This window comes from Mytilus californianus, unplaced genomic scaffold, assembly GCF_021869535.1.
Source record: "Mytilus californianus isolate M0D057914Y unplaced genomic scaffold, xbMytCali1.0.p SCAF_4, whole genome shotgun sequence".
Lineage (NCBI taxonomy): Eukaryota > Metazoa > Mollusca > Bivalvia > Mytilida > Mytilidae > Mytilus > Mytilus californianus.
The window spans coordinates 23947789-23972576 of record NW_026262690.1 but is presented as its reverse complement, the minus strand read 5'-3'; the positions used below and the strand labels follow the sequence as shown (position 1 = coordinate 23972576).

The 24788-nt window shown below is 32.9% G+C and overlaps 1 protein-coding gene across 3 annotated transcripts in view; it reads right to left on the bottom strand.

Annotated features, from left to right (window-relative positions):
- Nucleotides 1-24788, bottom strand: part of LOC127737741 (FERM, ARHGEF and pleckstrin domain-containing protein 2-like) — a 136378-nt gene that overhangs the window by 22183 nt on the left and 89407 nt on the right. For all 3 annotated transcript variants that reach the window (XM_052248618.1, XM_052248619.1, XM_052248621.1), the window contains 6 exons: nt 9867-10089; nt 4631-4871; nt 3304-3393; nt 2515-2645; nt 905-992; nt 122-308 (listed from right to left, as the gene is read on the bottom strand). In XM_052248618.1, coding sequence (XP_052104578.1) covers nt 122-308; nt 905-992; nt 2515-2645; nt 3304-3393; nt 4631-4871; nt 9867-10089 — 960 coding nt within the window. The remainder of the gene's footprint in view (nt 1-121; nt 309-904; nt 993-2514; nt 2646-3303; nt 3394-4630; nt 4872-9866; nt 10090-24788) is intronic.

Genomic DNA, 24788 nt, shown 5'->3' with positions numbered 1-24788 from the left:
AACCTAGTTTACCAAATTGTTTTTTCTCATCTACACAAATAGGTTATGTCAAATCCTCTTTTGAGTTTTTAATGTAATTCTCAATTCCACAATTTTTTATCAAAATAAATCTGTTACTTACGTTCTAAAATAAGTCTGTAGTGAAGTAATCTTTGGCCTGGTTTTAAAAAGAATGTATTCAAGGGTAGATAACAAACTTTTTGAGATTCAAATTCTTTGTACATTTGATCAAACTTTTTGTTTCTCTTCATATTTTCCTGTACTTGTGTAAGTAAATCTTCCACATGATCAATGTAATGTTTATACATCTACAAGGAAAAGAAGACAGCTGTCATAACTATTCTATTCTATTTCTAATACATTTTATTCTGCAATGAAGTTATAAATCATTGGTGAAATACAACAATCCATTAAAATATCCAAATACATAGATTACATTACTATTCTCAATGTGTACCAAATTACTGTAAATCGTTCATTTACCAGTATTATTGAGATTGTTGTTAAATGGACAACAAATGTAAGATTAGTTATTGTGATTTCAGGAAATGTTGCATACAAATAACGCCATCATAGTCTATAATGCAAGTTTTTATTTTTGCGAAACCTAACTCCTTGCAATTTTCGGTATCATAAAAACCTTGCAAAAATTTCTGAATTTACAATAAACATTGTACCCTGTCATCTCAGTTGTTCCCATTTTTCTTTATAAAAGTGTAGTACTGAATTTGCAGAAATCATATATAAACAGCATAGAAAGAAATTTGTAAGAAGATGCAAGTTTTTCTCTAGAAAAGAAAAGTACAATGTTTAATAGAAGCTGTGAACTGGGGTTCATAGTTGTATGTCTCAATATAAAACCTTGACCTAGGACAGTTTTACTCAATATTGACTTTATACTTACATTTAGTACATTAGTATTAAAGCTGTCATTCATTATATCTCCTATTCTTTGATAGTCACCATTCATATGAGCATTTGTCTTTCCTTCCCTATAAAATAACATTATTTGAAGATTCATTTGTTAATGTAATTTATAAATATGGAGCACCTGGGATCAAACCGTGTTTTTGTTTGGGTTGGTGTTGCTAAGTCTTTATTTTTTAAATGTTGTGTTTTGTGTACTGTTGTTTTTCTTTTTTCTTTTTTAGCCATGGCCTTGTCAGTTTATTGTTGACTTGTGAGTTTGGATGTTCCTTTGGTATCTTTTACCTCTCTTTTATAATTTATAAATACATCAATGGAAAGATACTTGGTAAATGAAGATCAACACAAATGGAATATAAATCAGCCAGATTCATTTGACAAAAATATCATATTTTCAGGAAGGTCACTAATGGTTTTAATGAAAAATCTGATAAATTCATTATATTAGGATTCTATGAAAACATGTGATTTTTGGAAATATTGAAAGTGGGTAGGCTATCTGAGCAAACAAAATTTTTCTGAGCATAAAGGTATTTACTTTTGGCCAGAAGGCCTATCCAAAGAAAGATCAATAAAACACAATAAGGCTTATCTGTGACAAAACTTCATCAAACTGTTGGTACTATAAATCATTTCTAATTAATTCATTTGTCTGTGTCCTCTATTGTAATAATCAACACAAAATGCAACATAAAAATGTTTTTTATGGAACTGAACACTTTCTTAGTTTTGTTTAATTTCAGTTTAAGCTGTATTTTATTCAAAACAAATTGAATAGGGTAAGCTCTCCTAGTGCATTCATTTTTGTACAATGTTTCAACAGTTTTTGGATGATGGAGGGATTTCATGCATGTTCAAGATGATGACTTGCTGATGTATAAAAATACCCTGCATTTTCCTACTGATACAATGAGTGGAATTTTTAACTGCTAGCTCAACCCATAACAGTCAGCTAGTAAAAATGTCACCCTACCAAGACACATTATTCTGCCTAGTCTTTAATCTTACTCCTAAAAGCTTTCTACTTAATGGAGAAATGACAAAAATCTATTTTAAAGTTGTTTTTTTTAACCTGACCAGGTCACATACACTATCACAAGAATACAAAGGGAGTATTAAAACTGTTGGATGAAAAATTGATGACTACACAGTATACACATCAAATAGTTTTCAAGTTTATTATACTCATCTTTTGTTACAGTATGTTGACTTTAACATGTTTTTTTAAATTTTTTTTGTTGTTCTCTCGTTGGTATATACCCCACATATCATCTTATTCATATTCTTATTCGTTGGTTCATGTCTGTCATATTTGTTTTTCATAAATTGTTTTGTTATAAATTAGGCAGTTATATTTCTCAATTGAATTGTTTCATATTTTTCATGTCGAGGCCTTTTTTTTTTTTTTCGCTACATACCACATCTCCTTATTTTTATATCAGGACAAGTTATTTAGACTAGCATTAAAACAGTGAAGTTACTCATATTTTTTAACAAAAAATGTATTGCGGAATCATAATTCTATATTGTTTCTATCTTCCATGACACAAATTTTTTAATTATTTACTAGATTAAAACTATACTCACCACATTGACAATCTCTGGTCTAACTCTTTGAGAAAATCACAATGGAATTCATAGATAGGAACCAGCGATGAAAACAATGTAATTAAGCAATCTGGTATTGTCTCTTCATTGGAGGCAGCATTCCTGAACCACTGTTGAAAAACAAATTAGGTATATATAATCAAAAAAAGTTAAAACCTAAATACAGTTCGACCTCTTCCTATATGTATGCCTTATATTTGTTTGGGGGCCTTGGTGGCCAAGTGGTCTAAGTAGTTCTACTACTATAATCACTAGCCAGTCAACACTGAGGTTGTGAGTTCGAACCCCGCTCATGCGGGTGCACTCGACTCCAATCTTAATTGACTGGGATTGTCAGTTTTCCTATCGAAGGTCTGTAGCACTCTGGCTTCAACCACCAATAAAAACTGGCCGCCACGAAATAGCCCAAAAGTGGCCCTTAAAAGGGGCTGCCTTTTGAATGTGTTTTATAGGTCAGCTTTCAAGTACAAAATTTCTGAATTTTCCTTTTAGAATTGAAATAATTTTATCATGCCGTGTTGTATACTCAGTTTTTAATTGGGCAGCCATTATATTTGTCAATATTTCATACCTAGCAAATGCTCTGTATAAAAAAATTGACAAATATAATGCCTACCAATGTTAAAATGAGTATAGACCATGGTATGAAAGAAATATTTCTTAAACAACTAGAGACAATTTAGTGTAAGTTTGTAAGGACAAGAAATATCTTACAGAGAATGATGTATTATTTCAGTCTAAATTGTATTCAGCAAGGCTTTTACTTACAACTGTGATAACCTCCAAGTCTTTTTTATATGTTCTCTCCGTCATTAACAGTTCTTTGGCAATATAATAAGCTCTATCTACAAGATGCCTCTGAAATAGAGAATGTACACACGATTTAATGATATCCACTGACAAAAATCCTGACGTTTGACAGACACATTAAATTGATGTGAAGGTTAAACTAGTGTTTCAGAAACTCAACCCCACCCTTTCTGAACCCTGGTCCATAACATTATTCCAAAATTTCAAATGATTTGGTACTGTTTTTTTATGCACTTCAGAAGATTTTCACAATATGTCAAACAACAAAACATTACATTATAAATTCCTACAGGTTTCACTTCTCACAAAGATACTCCTGAGGGTCTGGATGGGAGGGGTCCCTTTTTTCTGTATTCTTTAATTTTCTCAGTAGTTTTTCTCTATTCTTGGTACTTCTAGCCCATTCTTTTTTCTCGCTATTTTTTTTGCCCATTTTTCCTGTAGCATTGGCCCGTGATTTTCTATTCTGTAAACCCCATCCAGGTCCTCACTCATGGAATGATAGAAAACTGCTAACATCCACAATGGAGATGTAATGTTATTATAGTCTGTAGTAACAGGGGAGGTAATGTTATGATATACACAGTCTTGTAACATTCTATTTTGGTCGTTCAGTAATCACATTCTATTAAGGTTAGGTTCATATGTATAGATATCAAATTCATCACTTTGCATGAAATAATTCATATTCTAATATGACGTTCTTCAAACGCTTTGAGTACACACCAGTAGTAAAATATGAATATATTGCTTGGGCTGTTCCAATCATGCTCCCACGTCATATGCTTTTTTATGAATGAGACGTAAGAATATTAGCACGTTACGGGAAAATGCACGGTGGTGAAACCGAAAGTCATCAAAACAAGGAAACATAAACAAACGATGATAAAATAAGTTATAAGCCAAGTTTTTTACATATAAGTAAAATTATCATTTCAATTCATCCAAACCTATCTAAATACATAATTGTAAATATTTTAAGCATGTCACTACAGTGCAGTTTGCTCCGTTCTTTTACGTCAATATATAAGGGTGTTTATTTACGGGAATGGCAAATATTTGCCTTCACCTAGAGCACCTCGATCCAAAAGAATTGGAGAAATTCAATCTTTCTATCGCTATCGCTTGTAATAAAATAATTTGGCATAAAGGGCCAGTCCATGGTAAAATCAGTATAAATTCATGCCCCCATAAATTATTTCTTAATTCTAACATATAGCAAGTATGTATATAAATGACAAACAAATAAAAATAAAAATTCATTTCATTCCTCATAAGAAAATACCTTTGCCTTTTTTCTATGATCATCCTCAGAGTCCTCAGTCCTAGATGATGATAAGACACTGACATTACTTCTTGGTCCTTCATGCTCTGACAATATCGATGTACCATGATCAATGTCTCGTTGTGGAGTGGACCTGTAGCAGGGTGGAGTAAAGGGAATGTCATCATCCAAAGGAGGTGGTGGGGGAGGAGGTGGAGATTCATCCCTTTCCATCATAGCGTTATCATTTTGACTTACAGTTCTACAACATGCAATCACTGATTATATCTAACTGTTGTAAATACGTTATATGAACATGAACTTAATGAGCAACTGAATACATAAATGACAATTATACATATGTATTTCTTTTATGTTCAAATCTTGAATTGAGTTAACCCATTCAAATCATGACTTTATATTCACAACATTTGCAGTAAATCATTGTACTGTACATTTCAATATTCTAATGAATCAATGGTTCTGATTGGATGATGACCAGTGTAAAACTCTCAGTCTAGCTGTCTGTAATAAGGGATTCTTTGATATAAAACACATATGATTTCTTCACTAATAAACAAATCAAAGTGCTTATGGGTACATAAGGGTTAAGATTACATTAATTTTGCAAATGAACTAAAATTTAAAAATTGCATTGTATTTAAAAGCATTGGGGGCAATACTATGAATTGGAAATATCTTCTTGTAGTTGGTTCAACTACAATTATGGACAAAGAAAGATAACTCCAATTTCAAATATCACTTTAACATCAGCTCAGTCTGAAGTACTGACATCAATTTATAACAAACCTTTCTAAAATTGTCAGTTTATAAATATGAACTGAAGTTAACTCCCTCAGTTGACCTTAGATGGTTTTGGCTAATATTTTTATGTCCTATTTGATCACATAGCTCTTCAACTGTTTCAGTTCTTATACATCCTTGGCTTTCAAATATTCGGATTTGAGCATTCCTTATGAAGGCTTCAGAAACATGACATTTATAATGTGTTGTTTTCATATTTTACAAGGACATCATTGATATTTTTAGAACAGATAACCGATGCATGCACCATCCACAATTTTATGTAATTTTATGGTTGTACAAGTAACTTGAATATCTGAGTAAATATTTCATTTATAAATTCTTGAAATGCTCACAGATAGGATGTATGAAATGATGTGCTCAATGCACTATGTTTTTTTCTTTCTCAAAAGTAGTGATAAAGTCTGGAAGTGACGTCGCCAAAAAAGAAAAAGAGTGCACACGCTGAAATGTCTCGCCTTCTTTACTAATCATTGATATTATGTTGATAGTCCTAAATATAAAGCTTTTATTTCAACTGTCACATAAACTTAACATTAACCAAGTAACCTTAACATTGACCAATGAACCATGAAAATGAGGTCAAGGTCAGATGAACCATGCTAGGCAGGCATGTACAGCTAACAATTCTTCCATACAACAAATATAGTTGACCTATTGCTTATAGTTTAAGAAAAACAGACCAAAACACAAAAACTTAACACTGAGCAATGAACCTTGAAAATGAGGTCAAGGTCAAATAAAACCTGCGTGACTGCCAAATAGATCATAAAATATTTCCATACACCAAATATAGTTGAACTATTGCATATAGTATTAGAAAAAAAGACCAAAACTCAAAAAACTTAACTTTGACCACTGAACCATGAAAATGAGGTCAAGGTCAGATGACACCTGCCCGCTTGACATGTACACCTTACAATCATTCCATACACCAAATATAGTAGACCTATGGCATACAGTATAAGAAAAACAGACCAAAACACAAAAACTTAACTATAACCACTGAACCATGAAAATGAGGTCAAGGTCAGATGACACCTGCCAGTTGGACATGTACACCTTACAGTCCTTCCATATACCGAATATACTAGACCTATTGCTTATAGTATCTGAGATATGGACTTGACCACCAAAACTTAACCTTGTTCACTGATCCATGAAATGAGGTCGAGGTCAAGTGAAAACTGTCTGACGGGCATGAGGACCTTGCAAGGTACGCACATACCAAATATAGTTGAACTATTGCATATAGTATTAGAAAAAAAGACCAAAACTCAAAAACTTAACTTTGACCACTGAACCTTGAAACTGAGGTCAAGGTCAGATGACACCTGCCCGCTAGACATGTTCACCTTACAATCATTCCATACACCAAATATAGTAGACCTATGGCATACAGTATAAGAAAAACAGACCAAAACACAAAAACTTAACTATAACCACTGAACCATGAAAATGAGGTCAAGGTCAGATGACACCTGCCAGTTGGACATGTACACCTTACAGTCCTTCCATACACCGAATATACTAGACCTATTGCTTAAAGTATCTGAGATATGGACTTGACCACCAAAACTTAACCTTGTTCACTGATCCATGAAATGAGGTCGAGGTCAAGTGAAAACTGTCTGACGGGCATGAGGACCTTGCAAGGTACGCACATACCAAATATAGTTATCCTATTACTTATAATAAGAGAGAATCTAACATTACAAAAAATCTTAACTTTTTTTTCAAGTAGTCACTGAACCATGAAAATGAGGTCAAGGACATTGGACATGTGACTGACGGAAACTTCGTAACATGTGGCATCCATATACACAGTATGAAGCATCCAGACCTTCCGCCGCCGGATCACTATCCCTATGTCGAGCTTTCTGCGACAAAAGTCGCAGGCTCGACAAAAATTATTAAAATTATATCATTAGAAAATAGATAATATTATTGTATTTGGAACTTGGCATAAGTAAAACTAGATTAGTTGTCGCAAATATATGTTTCCCTAGCCCCACTATACTTGCTAGGTTAACTCAATTTGTGAAAGCAAAATCCATGTTTTACATAGGCCAGCTTCAAATACAATGTAAATTTCTCTTCATTCAACTTAACAAAGTCTGATCTGAGTGAGTTCCTGTACAGTGCAAGAAGGCAGACTTTATTTCTTGTTTTTCTGTATAACTGTGGGGAATTTCGCTATCTTTTATACAATGACAACCAATTCTTACTTTTTAACACTACTCTTACTAAAACAAAACACAATTTCCAATATTTCAAGTTCTCTCTTTTTGAATATTGATGATTCACACATTGACCCATTGTCATGATTACAATGACTAACATATTAACATGATAATGGATATCAATATCACAGCCTCATAAGGGAGCTACCATTTGATTTTTATGGGGGGCTAGGATGAAATTTAAACAAGAGGCTCTCAAGAGCCTGAATCGCTCACCTGTATTTCAGAAGATTTTTAAATGTTAGCAAACTTGATGAACAAATTGTGTAAAATTGTCTTTAAAGGGCAATAACTCCTTAAGGGGTCAATTGACAAATTTGGTCATTCAACTTCTCTGTAGATCTTACTTTGCTGAACATTATTGCTGTTTACAGTTTATATCTATCTATAATAATATTCAAGATATTAACAAAAAACTGCAAAATTTCCTCAAAACTACCAATTTAGTGGCTGCAACCCAACAATGGGTTGTTCGATTTGTCTGAAAATTTCAGGGCTGATAGATCTTGACCAATTGAACAATTTTACTCATTGTCAGATTTGCTCTAAAAGCTTTAGTTTTTGAGATATAAGCAAAAAACTGCATTTGACCCCTATGTTCTATTTTTAGCCATGGCGGCCATGTTTGTCGATGGATCAAAACTACGGATACAATTTATAAACTAGATACCCTAAGGAACATTTAGTTAAAGTTTGGAGGTATTTGGCCCAGTAGTTTCAGAGGAGAAGATTTTTGAAATAGTTTACGACGACAGATGACGACGACAGATGACGGACGCCAAGTGATGGCATAAACTCACATGGGGCCCGAAGGGGCCCCGGTGAGCTAAAAAGGCAGGATGATCAACTTGGCAAAAAAAATAAACTGCTTCGCTGAGCGCAGCTGGATACACCCACAGAGGTCCAACCCTGAACAGTTGGGACAAAAATGGACCCAATATTCAAGCTTGATACAGGTCTGAATTTGGATTGTAATTAAGTATTTGACATATTATAGGTTTCTGAATAAATCTAGTCAAAGAACTTGAAATTGGTTATATGAATTGAATTTATATTCAATTAAAGATTTCTTGCTGTTGTGTAATACACTGTGCTGTTGCACAATACTTAGTAAATCTGTTTTCAGACTATAAACAAATAAAGTTCAATTAATTCTCAATGTCATATTAGAAATTAATGAAAATCAAAAGGGAGCTAAAATACATCAATAGATATAAACAATTTACCAAAGTTTCATGAGAATTGCTGACAGCATTTTTGAGTTATTGTCAGAAAACTGGAAAATCCCCCCTTTTTTAATGAATAAAACCCCATAACTCAGAAATGTAAAATGTAAAATTTATAAAATTCTAAAGGGAGCTTACATCAATAGATATAAACAATTCACCAAAGATTCATAAGAACTGCTGAAAGCATTTTCGAGTTTTTGTCCAAAAACTGGAAAATCCCCCTTTTTTTATGAATAAAACCCTGCAACTCGGAAAGGTAAAATCTAAAATTTATAAAAATCGAAAGGGAGCTCATGTCGATAGATATAAACAATTCACCACAATTTCTTGCAAGTTGGTGAAAGCATTCTTGAGTTATTGTCTGAAAACTGGAAAATCCCCCTTTTTTTAATGAATAAAACCCCATAACTAGTTAAAAGTAAAATCCAAAATTTATAAAAAACGAAAGGGAGCTCACGTCAATAGATATAAACAATTCACCAAAGTTTTATGCAAATTGGTTAAAGCGTTTTTGAGTTAATGTCGGACATGTTGACGACGGACGGACAATGGTATACCATAATACGTTCCGTAAACGGGCGTATAAAAAGGCAGGATGACAATTTATGTAAAAAAAGTCAGGATAAACTAATAAAAAAAAAAATGCAGGACCGAATAGAGTGAAAAATAAAAAGGCAGAACAGAGATTACAACTGAAAAAAAATGCAGGACAAAATTTTTCATCCTAGCCTATTTACATGACAATGGAAGTCCTCCATTTCTGGTTCTTCCTGTACGACAGATATGACAAAGGAAGTCACTATCAAGTAAAGTCTCATAGCCTGTACCCCTTAGACTACTAACCTATTTACATGGCAATGGAAGTCCTCCTCCATTTTTGGTTCTTCCTGTACGAAAGTTATAACAAAGGAAGTCACTATCACGTAAAGCCTCATAGCCTGAACACATAAGACTACTTACCTATTTACATGGCAATGGAAGTCCTCCTCCATTTCTGGTTCCTCCTGTACGACAGTTGGGATATTTTCTACTTCATCACATCGAGATAACCTATTCTCATTCTGTCTATCTCTAGCATTCTGATATTCTTTTGTACCAAACACTGGAGCAGACATTTTTCTGTCCTCCTGCCGTAAGCCATGAGGTGGTTTGGATACTACAGATGGGTATGGAGGTGGCAAGTCTGAAATAAAAGCGCCATATATATTCTCTAATTATATTTTACTCATATCAAACTTTTTACGTTTCGTCCTCTTAGATCTCCTTATCTAAAAATCTCTCATGCATAAAGTGACCTGAAAGCGTCGTGCGTGTTGGTGCCCATATAATTCAGAAACAATAAAAACTATATGACTAAATTGATTGATGATTCTTGCGTGATTCTGCCAAAACTGGTTTTACCATAACATACTAACTGTAAATGACTATACAATAACATACAGTATAACTGTAAATGACTATACCATAACATACAGTATAACTGTAAATGACTATACAATAACATACAGTATTACTGTTGGCTATACCATAACATACAGTATAACTGTAAATGGCTATACCATAACATACAGTATAACTGTAAATGACTATACAATAACATACAGTATAACTGTAAATGACTATACCATAACATACAGTCTAACTGTAAATGACTATACAATAACATACAGTATAACTGTAAAATGACTATACCATAACATACAGTATTACTGTAAATGACTATACAATAACATACAGTATAACTGTAAATGACTATACCATAACATACAGTATAACTGTAAATGACTATACAATAACTTACAGTATAACTGTAAAATGACTATACCATAACATACAGTATAACTGTAAATGACTATACAATAACTTACAGTATAACTGTAAAATGACTATACCATAACATACAGTATAACTGTAAATGACTATACAATAACATACAGTATAACTGTAAATGACTATACAATAACATACAGTATTACTGTAAATGGCTATACCATACAATACAGTGAAACTGTAAATGGCTATACCAAAACATACAGTATAACAATAAATGGCTATACCATAACATACAGTATAACTATAAATGGCTATACCATAACATACAGTATAACTGTAAATGACTATACAATAACATACAGTATTACTGTAAATGGCTATACCATACAATACAGTTAAACTGTAAATGGCTATACCATACAATACAGTGAAACTGTAAATGGCTATACCAAAACATACAGTATAACTATAAATGGCTATACCATACCATACAATACAGCATAACTATTAATGGGTATACCATAACAATACAGAATAAATATAAATGGCTAACTCATAACATACAGTATAAGTATAAAAGGCTATACCATACAATACAGTGTAAGTATAAATGGCTATACCATACAATACAGTGTAAGTATAAATGGCTATACCATAACATACAGAATAAATATAAATGGCTATACCATAACATACAGTATTATTATAATCCAATGCAACATCATCACCACTTTTCATGGCATCAATTCACAACTGATGCTATGAAAATGTACACGCAAGTGCAGACGATGTATGACAGGTTTTAAATGTATGATTTGACATTGTTTTCTGTCAGTTTCATTAATATGGAGATTACAATATTGTATTTCAAGCTCCGATGGCATCAATTGGTGATTTGATGGTCGCAATCATGCTAACACGTCGCTAGTAAACTTAATTTGCGACCATGAAATCACCAACTGATGCTGTCAGAGCTTAAAATACAACACAGTTATCTCCTAAATGGCTATACAGTATAACTATAAATGGCTATACCATAACATACAGTATAACTGTTGGATACAACATAACATTCAGTATAATTATAAATGGCTATACCATAGCATACAGTATACATGTAATGGCTATATCATAACATACAGTATTTCTGTTGGCTATACCATAACATACAGTATAACTGTAAATGACTATACAATAACATACAGTATAACTGTAAATGACTATACAATAACATACAGTATAACTGTAAATGACTATACAATAACATACAGTATTACTGTTGGCTATACAATAACATACAGTATTACTGTTGGCTATACAATAACATACAGTATAACTGTAAATGACTATACCATAACATACAGTATAACTGTAAATGACTATACAATAACTTACAGTATAACTGTAAAATGACTATACCATAACATACAGTATAACTGTAAATGACTATACAATAACTTACAGTATAACTGTAAAATGACTATACCATAACATACAGTATAACTGTAAATGACTATACAATAACATACAGTATAACTGTAAATGACTATACAATAACATACAGTATTACTGTAAATGGCTATACCATACAATACAGTGAAACTGTAAATGGCTATACCAAAACATACAGTATAACAATAAATGGCTATACCATAACATACAGTATAACTATAAATGGCTATACCATAACATACAGTATAACTGTAAATGACTATACAATAACATACAGTATTACTGTAAATGGCTATACCATACAATACAGTTAAACTGTAAATGGCTATACCATACAATACAGTGAAACTGTAAATGGCTATACCAAAACATACAGTATAACTATAAATGGCTATACCATACCATACAATACAGTATAACTATTAATGGGTATACCATAACAATACAGAATAAATATAAATGGCTAACTCATAACATACAGTATAAGTATAAAAGGCTATACCATACAATACAGTGTAAGTATAAATGGCTATACCATACAATACAGTGTAAGTATAAATGGCTATACCATAACATACAGAATAAATATAAATGGCTATACCATAACATACAGTATTATTATAATCCAATGCAACATCATCACCACTTTTCATGGCATCAATTCACAACTGATGCTATGAAAATGTACACGCAAGTGCAGACGATGTATGACAGGTTTTAAATGTATGATTTGACATTGTTTTCTGTCAGTTTCATTAATATGGAGATTACAATATTGTATTTCAAGCTCCGATGGCATCAATTGGTGATTTGATGGTCGCAATCATGCTAACACGTCGCTAGTAAACTTAATTTGCGACCATGAAATCACCAACTGATGCTGTCAGAGCTTAAAATACAACACAGTTATCTCCTAAATGGCTATACAGTATAACTATAAATGGCTATACCATAACATACAGTATAACTGTTGGATACAACATAACATTCAGTATAATTATAAATGGCTATACCATAGCATACAGTATACATGTAATGGCTATATCATAACATACAGTATTTCTGTTGGCTATACCATAACATACAGTATAACTGTAAATGACTATACAATAACATACAGTATAACTGTAAATGACTATACAATAACATACAGTATAACTGTAAATGACTATACAATAACATACAGTATTACTGTTGGCTATACAATAACATACAGTATTACTGTTGGCTATACAATAACATACAGTATAACTGTAAATGACTATACAATAACATACAGTATTACTGTTGGCTATACAATAACATACAGTATAACTGTAAATGACTATACAATAACATACTGTATAACTGGAAATGGCTATACCATAACATGCAGAATATACTGAATTGCTATACAGTATCTGTGATGCAGATAACTACTTTAGTAAGACTAGGTCTTATCTTATATGAAGCTTGAAACATTAGTACACTATTGTATCACCATGAAAAACTTAAATAATTCAACCAAATTTATAAATGAAATCTGAATACCATACAATGACCATCATTTCTCAAATACAAATTGTTTTGGGGTTGCTGTCTTATTGATATGCATCTTATGCCTTCTTTAATCTAAATATTTTTTTCAAATTTTATTCTTCAGGTCTTTCTTCAGTGCAAAGTTTTACTGTAATTTTCCATCACATAAATGGAGTCATCATCCTTATAGCATACTAGGCATGCAATGGTAAATTCTAAGAATTCTCTACTAGATAACCCTCTTATCTTTTATTAAGAAATATGATTAGAAAGAAACCATGTCTCATATCTCAATTACTTGAAATATTATTAAAGTTTAACTATAAATACAACTACATCATAGAGAACCAAGAAACATAGAAAACTTCTGCTCTCTAACTAAAGAAAACACCATATGTTTTTCAATACCTTGTTTAAACAAACAACATAGTCATATATCAAAATAAAACATAAGCAAGATTAACTATCAAGTGAAACATGTTCAATGTTAAATTCTTTGATAATCCTTATTTCATAAAACATTTAGAAAATAAAAGCCAACATCAATACAAAGTTTAAAGTTCTGAAATGAATTTGAGAAAAAATCAGTGCTTCATATAAAGGGGAGTACATTTTACGTTTTTTATTGTACTTTAACTATTACACTTTTTTTATTGGTTTTACTTTTAACATTTATAATATTGGCTGATCCAAAATTAATCTCTAATAGCCACTAATTATTTAAATCATTAATTTCAACTGTCATGTGACCTTTCACTGATGCAATGAAAGACATGTAATTTGTCAGTAATGACATTCAATTTATAACTAGCAAAGAAAATGTGTTACTGCTCATGGGAAATCATGTATTTTTTTTATACTAATAAGTCTGCATTTTGTGATCGCGTTATAACACAATATGCTAGGATGATTATTTAATCAATACAATGCTGAAGTAATGAAAATTCAAAGAAATAACATCAAAGAAGAAGTATTTACGTAACATAAATCATTTTAAAACCTGAGACACCCAATTAAAGATTCTGGCTTACAAGAGACACGATTCAGTACGAAATCCCTGGGTGATTTAAACATCGGAGAGTACCTTGCTGTTATGATCCTTACATAAATGTATTTCTCCAAGGTTTTATTGGAATGAATTTAGTACAACCAAATGACAGACCCAATAGTATACAAGAGTGCATATGCTGAAATGTCTCGCCTTCTTTACTAACCATTGATTTTATGTTGATAGTCCTAAATATAAAGCTTTACTATAAGTAACACATAAACTTAACATGATCCAAGAAAATGAGGTCAAGGTCAGATAAACCAAACGAGAAATACATGTACACCTTACAATCATTTAATAAACCAAACATAGTTGACCTATTGCTTATAATTTCTAAGAAACAGTCTTAACCAAGAAAACTTAACATTGACCAATGAACCATGAAAATGAGGTCAAGGTCAGATGAACCATGCCGGACAGACATGTACACCTTACAATCAATTTATGCATTAAATATAGTTGACCTATTGCTTATAGTATCTAAGAAACAAACTTAACCATGAAAACTTAACATTGACCAATGAACCATGATAATGAGGTCAAGGTCAGATGATACCTGCCAGACAGACATATACACCTTACAATCCTTCCATACAACAAATATAGGTGATCTATTGCTTATAGTTGAAGAAAAACAGACCAAATCACAAAAACTTAACACTGAGAAATGAACCGTGAAAATGAGGTCAAGGTCAAATAAAACCTGCGAGACTGACATGTACATCATAAAATATTTCCATACACCAAATATAGTTGACCTATTGCATATAGTATTAGAAAAAAAGACCAAAACTCAAAAACTTAACTTTGACCATCGAACCATGAAAATGAGGTCAAGGTCAGATGACACCAAACAGTTGGACATGTACACCTTACAATCATTCCATATACCAATATAGTAGACCTATATGGACTTGACCACGAGAACTTACCCTTGTTCACTGATCCATGAAATGAGGTCGAGGTCAAATGAAAATTGTCTGACGGGCATGAGGACCTTGCAAGGTACGCACATACTAAATATAGTTATCCTATTACTCAAAATAAGAAAGAAATTAACATTACAAAAAATGTTGATTTTTTTTTCAAGTAGTCACTGAACCATGAAAATGAGGTCAAGGACAATGGACATATGACAGACGAAAACTTCGTAACATAAGGCATCTATATACAAAGTATGAAGCATCAAGGTCTTCTAGCTTCTAAAATATAAAGCTTTAAAGAAGTTAGCTAACGCCGGATCACTATCCATATGTCAAGCTTTCTGCGACAAAAGTCGCAGGCTCGACAACAATGAAGAGATGATGACTATTGCTGACTGAGACAAGTTCACATGGCCTTAAGAGCTGATGACTATTGCTGACTGAGACGAGCTCACATGGCCTTAAAGTCAGTAGAGCTAAAACTGTTAGCAGTTCTCATGAGTTGCGTTAGTAAAATGAAGGTGAAGTCAGAAACAATCTTAATATGAATAAGAAGATGTGGCATGAGTGCCAATGAGACAACTCTCCATCCAAGTCACAATGTATAAAAAGTTAACAATTATACGCCAAAGTACAGCCTTCAACACAGAGCCTTGGCTCACACCGAACAGCAAGCTATTATTAAAAGGGCCCCAAAATGACTAGTGTAAAACAATTCAAACAGGAAAACCAGCGGTCTAATCTATATCAAAAACGCGAAACGAGAAACACCTATTAACCACACCAACAAACGACAACCACTGAACCACAGGCTCCTGCCTTAGGACAGATGCATAAAACCTTCACCCTAACCTGAGACAGTAGTGGAACATTACAACATAAAAAGAGTAAACTAAAATACATGGCTATCCTTTGAGTCCATTTTGGGGAAGATATAGCTACAATAGGTCAAAGGTCATGATGTTAAAAATAGAATTGTCTAGTAAAGGAACCCCAACTTGATGAATATAATAATTCTGTCAAGCAGTTTAGAGAATATGACCCGGTATAACTCAATTGCCAAAACAAAATATACTGGTACTTTGATTTTAATGGCCGTCAAGGTTATTTATTTATATGTTAGTCATGATTGTATTTAATTACATATCCACCAAAATGCAAAATATCACAAGTTTATAATAAATGATAAAACAGTGGCAGATCCAGAGGGGGGTGTAGAGGGCGTACGCCCCCCCCTATGCTTGCACTTTTTTTTTTTGTAAAATGATTAATCAGACTAGACTTTGCGAACTTTGCCATTTCCCATGTATTTAATTTTTATGCGACAATTCTTTACTTATAAAGATATTTTTCGCTCGTATTTACTGTAATATATTATTGATTATGTCAAAGTCATGTGATTCGCTACGGTGGAGTTGACCAGTACATCAAAAAAAACGTCACTGAAGTCATTTTGAAATTCAAATTACAGTAACACATTGCTTAGGCTGGGGATGACAAGCATGACGCCTTCAAAGCGACAAAGTATTGAACAAGAACGTATTGACTTCTATTTCACAATTCCACCCAACAGAAAGTAATACCCTATTACACTCTCATGAAAAAAAAAGTTCCACAGCAATATTATTTACCTACGAAAACATGTTTAACCCCACACGCCCCAGCCCATTAATGACATTGCTGAATAGTGATCCCCAATCAGTAAGCTCTAGATATAGATTTAAAGTCTAAGGTACGAACCATTTGATTTGAGGGGGCAGTCTGAGATATTTAAGAGAAAAAATTCTGACCCTTATTTTTGCCTTAAGCAAAAATTCTGGCCGTATCTGGATTGAAAACAATAATCTTGTCCACTTCTTTGCTATTAGAAAAAAATATTTTCAACAAAATTATTTAGCATTAAATGAACATGATAAATAAAAAACGGGCGTAATTTTTTTTTTGGGGGGGGGGAGTTTGCATGTGAATCCCATATCTGACCGGAATGTCTGTTTTAGCCGAACTGATATACTGAATACTTTTTTCAAGGCCCGACTGCAACCTGCCTGCTGGGTATGTCCTATATGTCTCCATGTGTCGACCGACATTCACAACTTCATTGTCATTTCCGACTCATTCATAGCCTTTGGTTGATTTGGAACCCCTCACTTCCCTTGTTGGTTGAAACATTTCAACCAAACATTTGGATAAACATTGCTTGTTTGTCTTTCTTCGTGTCGGTCGTATTGTAAATTTCATTGAATAGCCGTATATCTTGTTTACAACAAGAAATCTGTGAGGTTATGCTAACTAACCATACAACAAACGAAAATTTTCCATCTCCATTTTTTACTGACAAATCCCACATCAAATATATTAATTAGTACATAGCTTTGGATCCATCCAATCATTTTATAATAGACAATTAATGGAGAGAATACGACACCAAAAATGTCCAACCCCTACACTTTAACTATAAAATGCATTTTACACTTATTTTATGTTTTTTAGCCAAAAAAAGGTCCAAAATATTTTTCGCCTCGCTCCTCTCGGCAAATTTTAATACTACGCCCCCCCTTTCCAAAATCCTGGATCCGCCCCTGTAAAATTCTATCCTGGAAAAGCCAAAATAATCATTCAGTTTACCATGTGGACATAGGTCAATGTCATATGATGGTCATGGTAATACCCTACACATACGGCTGTGTGTCAATGTCAAAAGTTTCGTTAGTAAAAGAATTATGTTTCATTCATCCTAAACATGTAAGGTAGTCTCTATGATTACAAAGTTAGTTTTGTCCCAGAATTGGCTTAATAAACTTATCCAGATGTCCAAACCTGAACAGTTGGGGCAAAAATGGACACAATATTCGTGCTTGATACAGGTCTGAATTTGGATTGAAATTAAATGTTTGACACATAATAGGTTTCTGACACAGAATAACTGTAGTCAAAGAACTTAGAATTGGTTATATGATTTGAATTTATATTCAATTTTTTTGCTTTTGAGCAATTCACTATGCTGTTGCGAATAGCCCCCCCCCCCCCCCCCCCCCCCCCCAAAAAAAAAAATTAATCCCCCCTTTTTTTTTTGCTTTTGTGCAATACACTATGCTGTTGCAAATTGACCACCCCCCCCCCCCCCCCCAATTTTTTTTCACCTCCCCTCCCCTCCCCCTTTTTCCAAAAAAAAAAAATCTTTCCCTCAAGATATGGTCATTATTTCAATTCAAATTTCTAATGGAGTTTGCAACCATAATTACCCATTTAAATACATCATATCTAAAAATAATTTATCTTTAATCAGCATTTTTATTAATAACTTCTAAAAATAAATTGACAGCTAATCACCTCAAGACAATACAAAATTTCTTTATACATAATTTTAAAGCAGTGTAAGGGAGGTAATCCAAATTTAACATTGTTCTTAAAAGTGATTGTCCATTAACAAGGAAACCCTTGTTTTTTCCCCCTTTTTTGCCCCTAATTCCTAAACGGTTTGAGCCATTACCCTCCAAAGCCAATCCTAACCATCCCTTTGTGGTATGGAAACTTGTACAATTTCAGAGAGATCCATACACGGTTCCACAAGTTATTGTCTGAAAACTAGAAAAATGCTTATTTAGGCCCCTTTTTTGGCCCCTAATTCCCAAACTGTTAAGACCATAACCCCCAAAATCAATCCCAACCTTCCTTTTGTGGTTTATATTAACCTTGTGTTTAAATTTCATAGATTTCTATTTACTAATACTAAAGTTATTGTCGGAAACCAAGTGTCTTCGGACGATGACGACGTGATACCAATATAGGACCACAAAAATTTTTTGCGTCGTATAAAAACATGATTAAAGTCACTTAACAATGATGTAATGTGTTTGTCATGGTGGTGTTTATCTTAGATAATACACCAATGTATCTTAAAATCTATGTAAAAAGAAAACAAAATATTTTGCCTAAACAAGCTTACATGCCAAAAAAATGTTAAATATTTATTAAGAATGCTGATATTTTCAACAACTCCCAGCCAAACCACACCCCTTAGAAATCAAGCTTTTCCCCCTCAGAAAAAGTATTTTTCCATGTCCAATGGCTGCAACTTATAAAAGAAAATTGCACAACCAGAACTCAAAACTCAAACTAAATCTGTTACTTGAAATGAATATATACTATTGATTCAGGCACTACAGAAATATGTGTGGAAAACTGATATTTTTAAGGCAATTATTAATATCATAAGGATCTACACAAAAGACTTCAAATGGAAGGACATTCGAACTTAATCTGTAATTTCTTATGATATGCCTATCTATACAATTGATTGAAGCAATTACAGAAAAAATAAAATGCTTTGCTGAGCGCAGCCTGATACGACCGCAGAGGTCGAACCCTGAACAGTTGTGGTAAATTTGGACACAATATTCAAGCTTGATACTGTCTGAATTTGGATTGTGATCAAATTTTTGACATAATAAAGGTTTCTGACACAAAATAAATGTGGTCAAAGATCTTACAAATCTATTGCGCAATACTGTGCAATTGAAGATTTCTTCTTGAAACTTTTCAAAAATTCGAAATTTGAAAAATTTTGAAAAAAAAATATGAATCCTTTAAAAAAATTGTATACAAAAAATCCCCCCCCCCAACTTATTGAAACCTTCCTTGGAGCAATAACCCCAAAACTCAATCCCAGCCTTTTCTTTGTAGTATGGAATCTTGTACATGTAGTATAATTTCAGAGAGATCCATACACTTAAACACAAGTTATTGTCTCGAAACTAGAAAAATGCTTCTTTTTGGCCCTTTTTTGGCCCCTAATTCCTACATGTTTGGGACAATTAACCCCAAACTCAATCCCAGCCTTCCCTTTGTTATATGGAACCTTGTGGCACAATGTCTGAGAGATCCATACACTTACACACAAGTTATTGTCTTGAAACTAGAAAAATGCTCGTTTTTGGCCCCTTTTTGGCCCTTCATTCCTAAACTGTTTGCCCCATAACCCTTAAAATAAATCCCAACCTTCTACTTGTGGTATTAAACATTGTGGTACAATTTCAGAGCAATTGAAATACTTATACACAAGTTATTGTCCTGAAACTAGATAAATGCTTGTTTTGGGCCCCTTTTGGGCCCCTACACAGTAATTCCTAAACGGTTGGAACCATCATCCCTTAAATTAATCCCAACCTTCCTTTTGTGGTATTGAACCTTCTAAAAAAAATTCATAGAGATCCATTCACTTAAACTAAAGTTATTGTCCGGAAATAAATGTGTCTTCGGACGAGGACGCAGACGACGACATCATACCATTATACGATCCCAAAAATTTTTTTGCGGTCGTATAAAAATGTGTAAAACTTCTGAGATGGACAGATTAATAGAGTGTAAACCTATAGTCCTCTATGATTTTTTAGGTACAAGACTAATAAGAAATGAGAGCTCAACATTTAAATTCACAGTAGCCACAAATTTAAACTGATAATTCCAGCAGATAAACAAATAGATTTTCTTCTTTTTCTAGCATTTTATATTATATGACAAGTTCTCTTATTCTTCCGAATGATCCAGTATAACAAAGTCATTTAGATTTTGAGATATATATGTCATTTATAAGGCCTATGTCTAGACTAATATCGTCAATTTATTCATCTTTCATCCTTTTGATGCATCTATCTGAATTCGAATTCATAGAAAGCCTTGGCTCAGAATATTGGAGATAGTATATAGAATTCTGCCTATTTGTAATGAAATCTTAATATCATATCATAGATCCACAAGCAGAAAATATCCGAAGGTTATACTGATAATCTGGATGCCAATATCAGTCATGGATTTTTGGGAAGTAACACATTTTTGCACATTAGCACTAAGGTTGTACAAAATGTATTTACACCAAGATGTCATTAAATGAAATTGGATACCCTGCATTGATCATTCTTTTTAATAACATATGGTACAATAGCTCAAAGACTCCACTCCTAAATTATTGAAAACTATCATTCTGAAAGGACAATAATATCTTGGTGCAAATTAGATACACCCATTCCGGCTAACACCTTCAAGATGTATCTAAAACAAATAATTTTGCACTTAACAGACCCTGCCATTTGAGACATTCAAACCTTATTGATGGGATGTACAATGCTATTAAAACTTAATATATGGTTAAATCTCCCAGGAATTTGACATTATTTTAGGATATGATAAAGCATGGATATCCAATTACATTAAATGACTAGATTATGGGATATGTTAAACTGCTTTGATCCACAAAACACCCTTTATGGTGGGCAACCATAATAATAATGCTGTTTTATTACTATCTTGGAAAGTATAAATAAACTATTGACACAATGAAATGTCTTTTCTTGATGTAATTCTAATAGTATTACTTTAACATGTAAACTATACCAAATATTCAAAGTCATCAAACCACAAATGAAGATGCAGGGCCAATTAACCTCAAAAGAAATATGAAATGTCAATGCTAATACAACTGCATACCAAATACCATTGACTTATTTAAATGGTTCCCTTTAAAAAGACCTTATCACAAACTTTAACATGTAAACTATGCAAACCTTCTTAAGACAATAAACCATGACTGAAGGGATGTGGCCAAATAATCTCCATTCAATTGAGAGGTGTCAATGGTAATACAACTGCATACCAAATATCATTGACTTAAAACTAGTTGTTCCCTTTAAACTGACCTATTCAGAAACTAATACATTGTTGCCGCCACTGGGAGCAGCATGCCTAAGTCTCACATTTTTTAATTCCCTGAGGCAACACAAAAAAGGCAAAAAAGATAGGAAATTCCATTATATTCCTTGAACATCATGCAGAAAGTATAACAATGTTAAAATTATCACTTTTCACAAAAGAGCACCAGCTTGTGTGCCTGTATGAAGTCAAGCTATGTAGACTATGTGTTTTTCCTTTGTTTGTACACCTATTTTGAGTGGAGGAGTTGGGCTTTGGTGGTTAGCTTGGTCTGTTTTCCTGTCCAATATCTTAGGCAATTCCTGTTATGCTCTTTATGTATTATTATCTTATTATTTATCTTATTGAAAAAGAAAGATTATCTTATCACTGTCCTTCACCCATGAAATAAAACTATTTTTGGTGACAGCTGTTCCCAGTGTTAAATACAATTGCCAACTATTGTTTTGAAAAAAAAAAACAATTTAACACAAAATGATGATGATGACTTGTCATAGGAAAGTAATTAACCGCAACCAATCAATAAATTAATTTATTTTTGATTGTTTGGTGTTCATTGCCACATTTCGTGGTGGTCAGTTTTTATTGGTGGAGGAAGCCAGAGTGCCAGGAGAGAACCACCAACTTTGAAAGGAAAACTGACAATCAATAAAAGAATGTTTCAGGAGATACGGGGTATACAGCAATAAGTCTCAACTAGAGGCTCTAAGAGCCAGTGTCGCTCACCTTGGTCTATGTTCATATTCAACTCTTATAAGGAGTCGACTGATGATTTCCACTAAATTAATACAACTTTTCTTGCTGATCATTTTTGCAATTTAAAGTTTCTCTCTTTCTATTATAGTTTTCAAGATAATAGGCAAAAATGAAATAAATGGTAAAATTTGTCATTTAAGGGTAATAACTCCTATAATAAGAAGTGGTCTGACAGTTTTGACGTTTATGGAAAATTGGTAGAGCTCATCAATCTGAACATTTTTTCTCATGTCAGATTTTCTCTTATTTCACAGTTTTCAAAATAATACACAAAACTTGCATTTTACCCCTATGTTCTATTTTTAACCATGTCGGCCATCTTGGATGGCAAGTGGGGTCATCGGACCTAATTTTTCAACTAGAAACCCAAATGATGATTGTGGCCAAGTTTGGCATAATTTGGTCCAGCAGTTTCAGAGAAGAAGATTTTTGTAAAAGTTAATGGACGAAGACGACGGACGACAGACGACAGTCGACAGACGCCAAGTGATGAGAAAAGCTCACTTGGCCCTAAAAAATCAAAAGACATACTTTACTTTGAAATTAATGAAAGAAACAAATACACTAAAATGTTGACTTTTTTTTTGTAAATTCAAAAAGCAAATTACATCCAATACCATACTTTTCCTCTGAATTAAGGTTTAGTTGAGTTATGTCTACAAAGTTAACATTTCAGCCTGTATACCCTGATCTACATGTAGATTAATACAAGCCTATCTATCTTGTTTTACTTCACAAATAAAAAAATAATTTCCAGAGCTTAGTGTTCTTAATTATACTGAATTAAGCTAATCTGGTTTGATCTTATCCCAGTCATGAAATACAAATTAATTGCACATCAAGACTGGCATGAATCTTAACACTTAAGAGCAAAATCGATGGACACAATAGCTAATTTGACCAATGTCAATAAAACATTTCATTGGTTGTAGACACTTGGGAGACAAATAATAGTGAACTGGTGTGAGTTATATTGGATTTCCATAAATCTTTGTCCAATAACACTATCAATCATTTCTATATCAAATTCAGATGTGATTATCTAAACAAATTGGTGCAATAATGAAACAGAAAAAATCTACATCTTCAAATAATAAATATTTAAACTATACTGATAATTCCGTACAACAGAATTCTTTCAACTTTCTTTTAAAGGCTATTTCAGATTCTTCCATTTGGGTTCATTCAGAAAAGACCCTTCTCATTCAACCTTCACTGTATCTGGTTTTATGTAGTTCTCATTATAAACTGTTGACACAGAGATATGCCTTGCCTTTCATGCTATTTTGATAGTATAATTCAAATGTTGAAATCATAATTGCAATAGTGTAGCATGTAAACTATGCAAAGCATTCAAAGTCAATGAACCATGACCGAAGGTGCAGGGTCAAGATGAGAAATGTCAATACAACTGCATACCAAATACCATTGACTTATCAGAAGTGTTTCCCTTCCAACTGACTTAAACACAAACTTTAACATGTAAACTATGCGAAGTCAATGAACCTTGATTGAGTGGGTAGGGCCATTTAATGGAAATGAGACTTGCAAATGCCAATACAACTGCATTTCAAATATCATTGACCTACAGCAAGAAATTTCCTTTAAAATGACCTAATCACTGTGCCAATGCTAATACAACTGCATACCAAATATCATTAACTTAACACTAGTGGTTTCCTTTAAACTGACATATTCAGAATC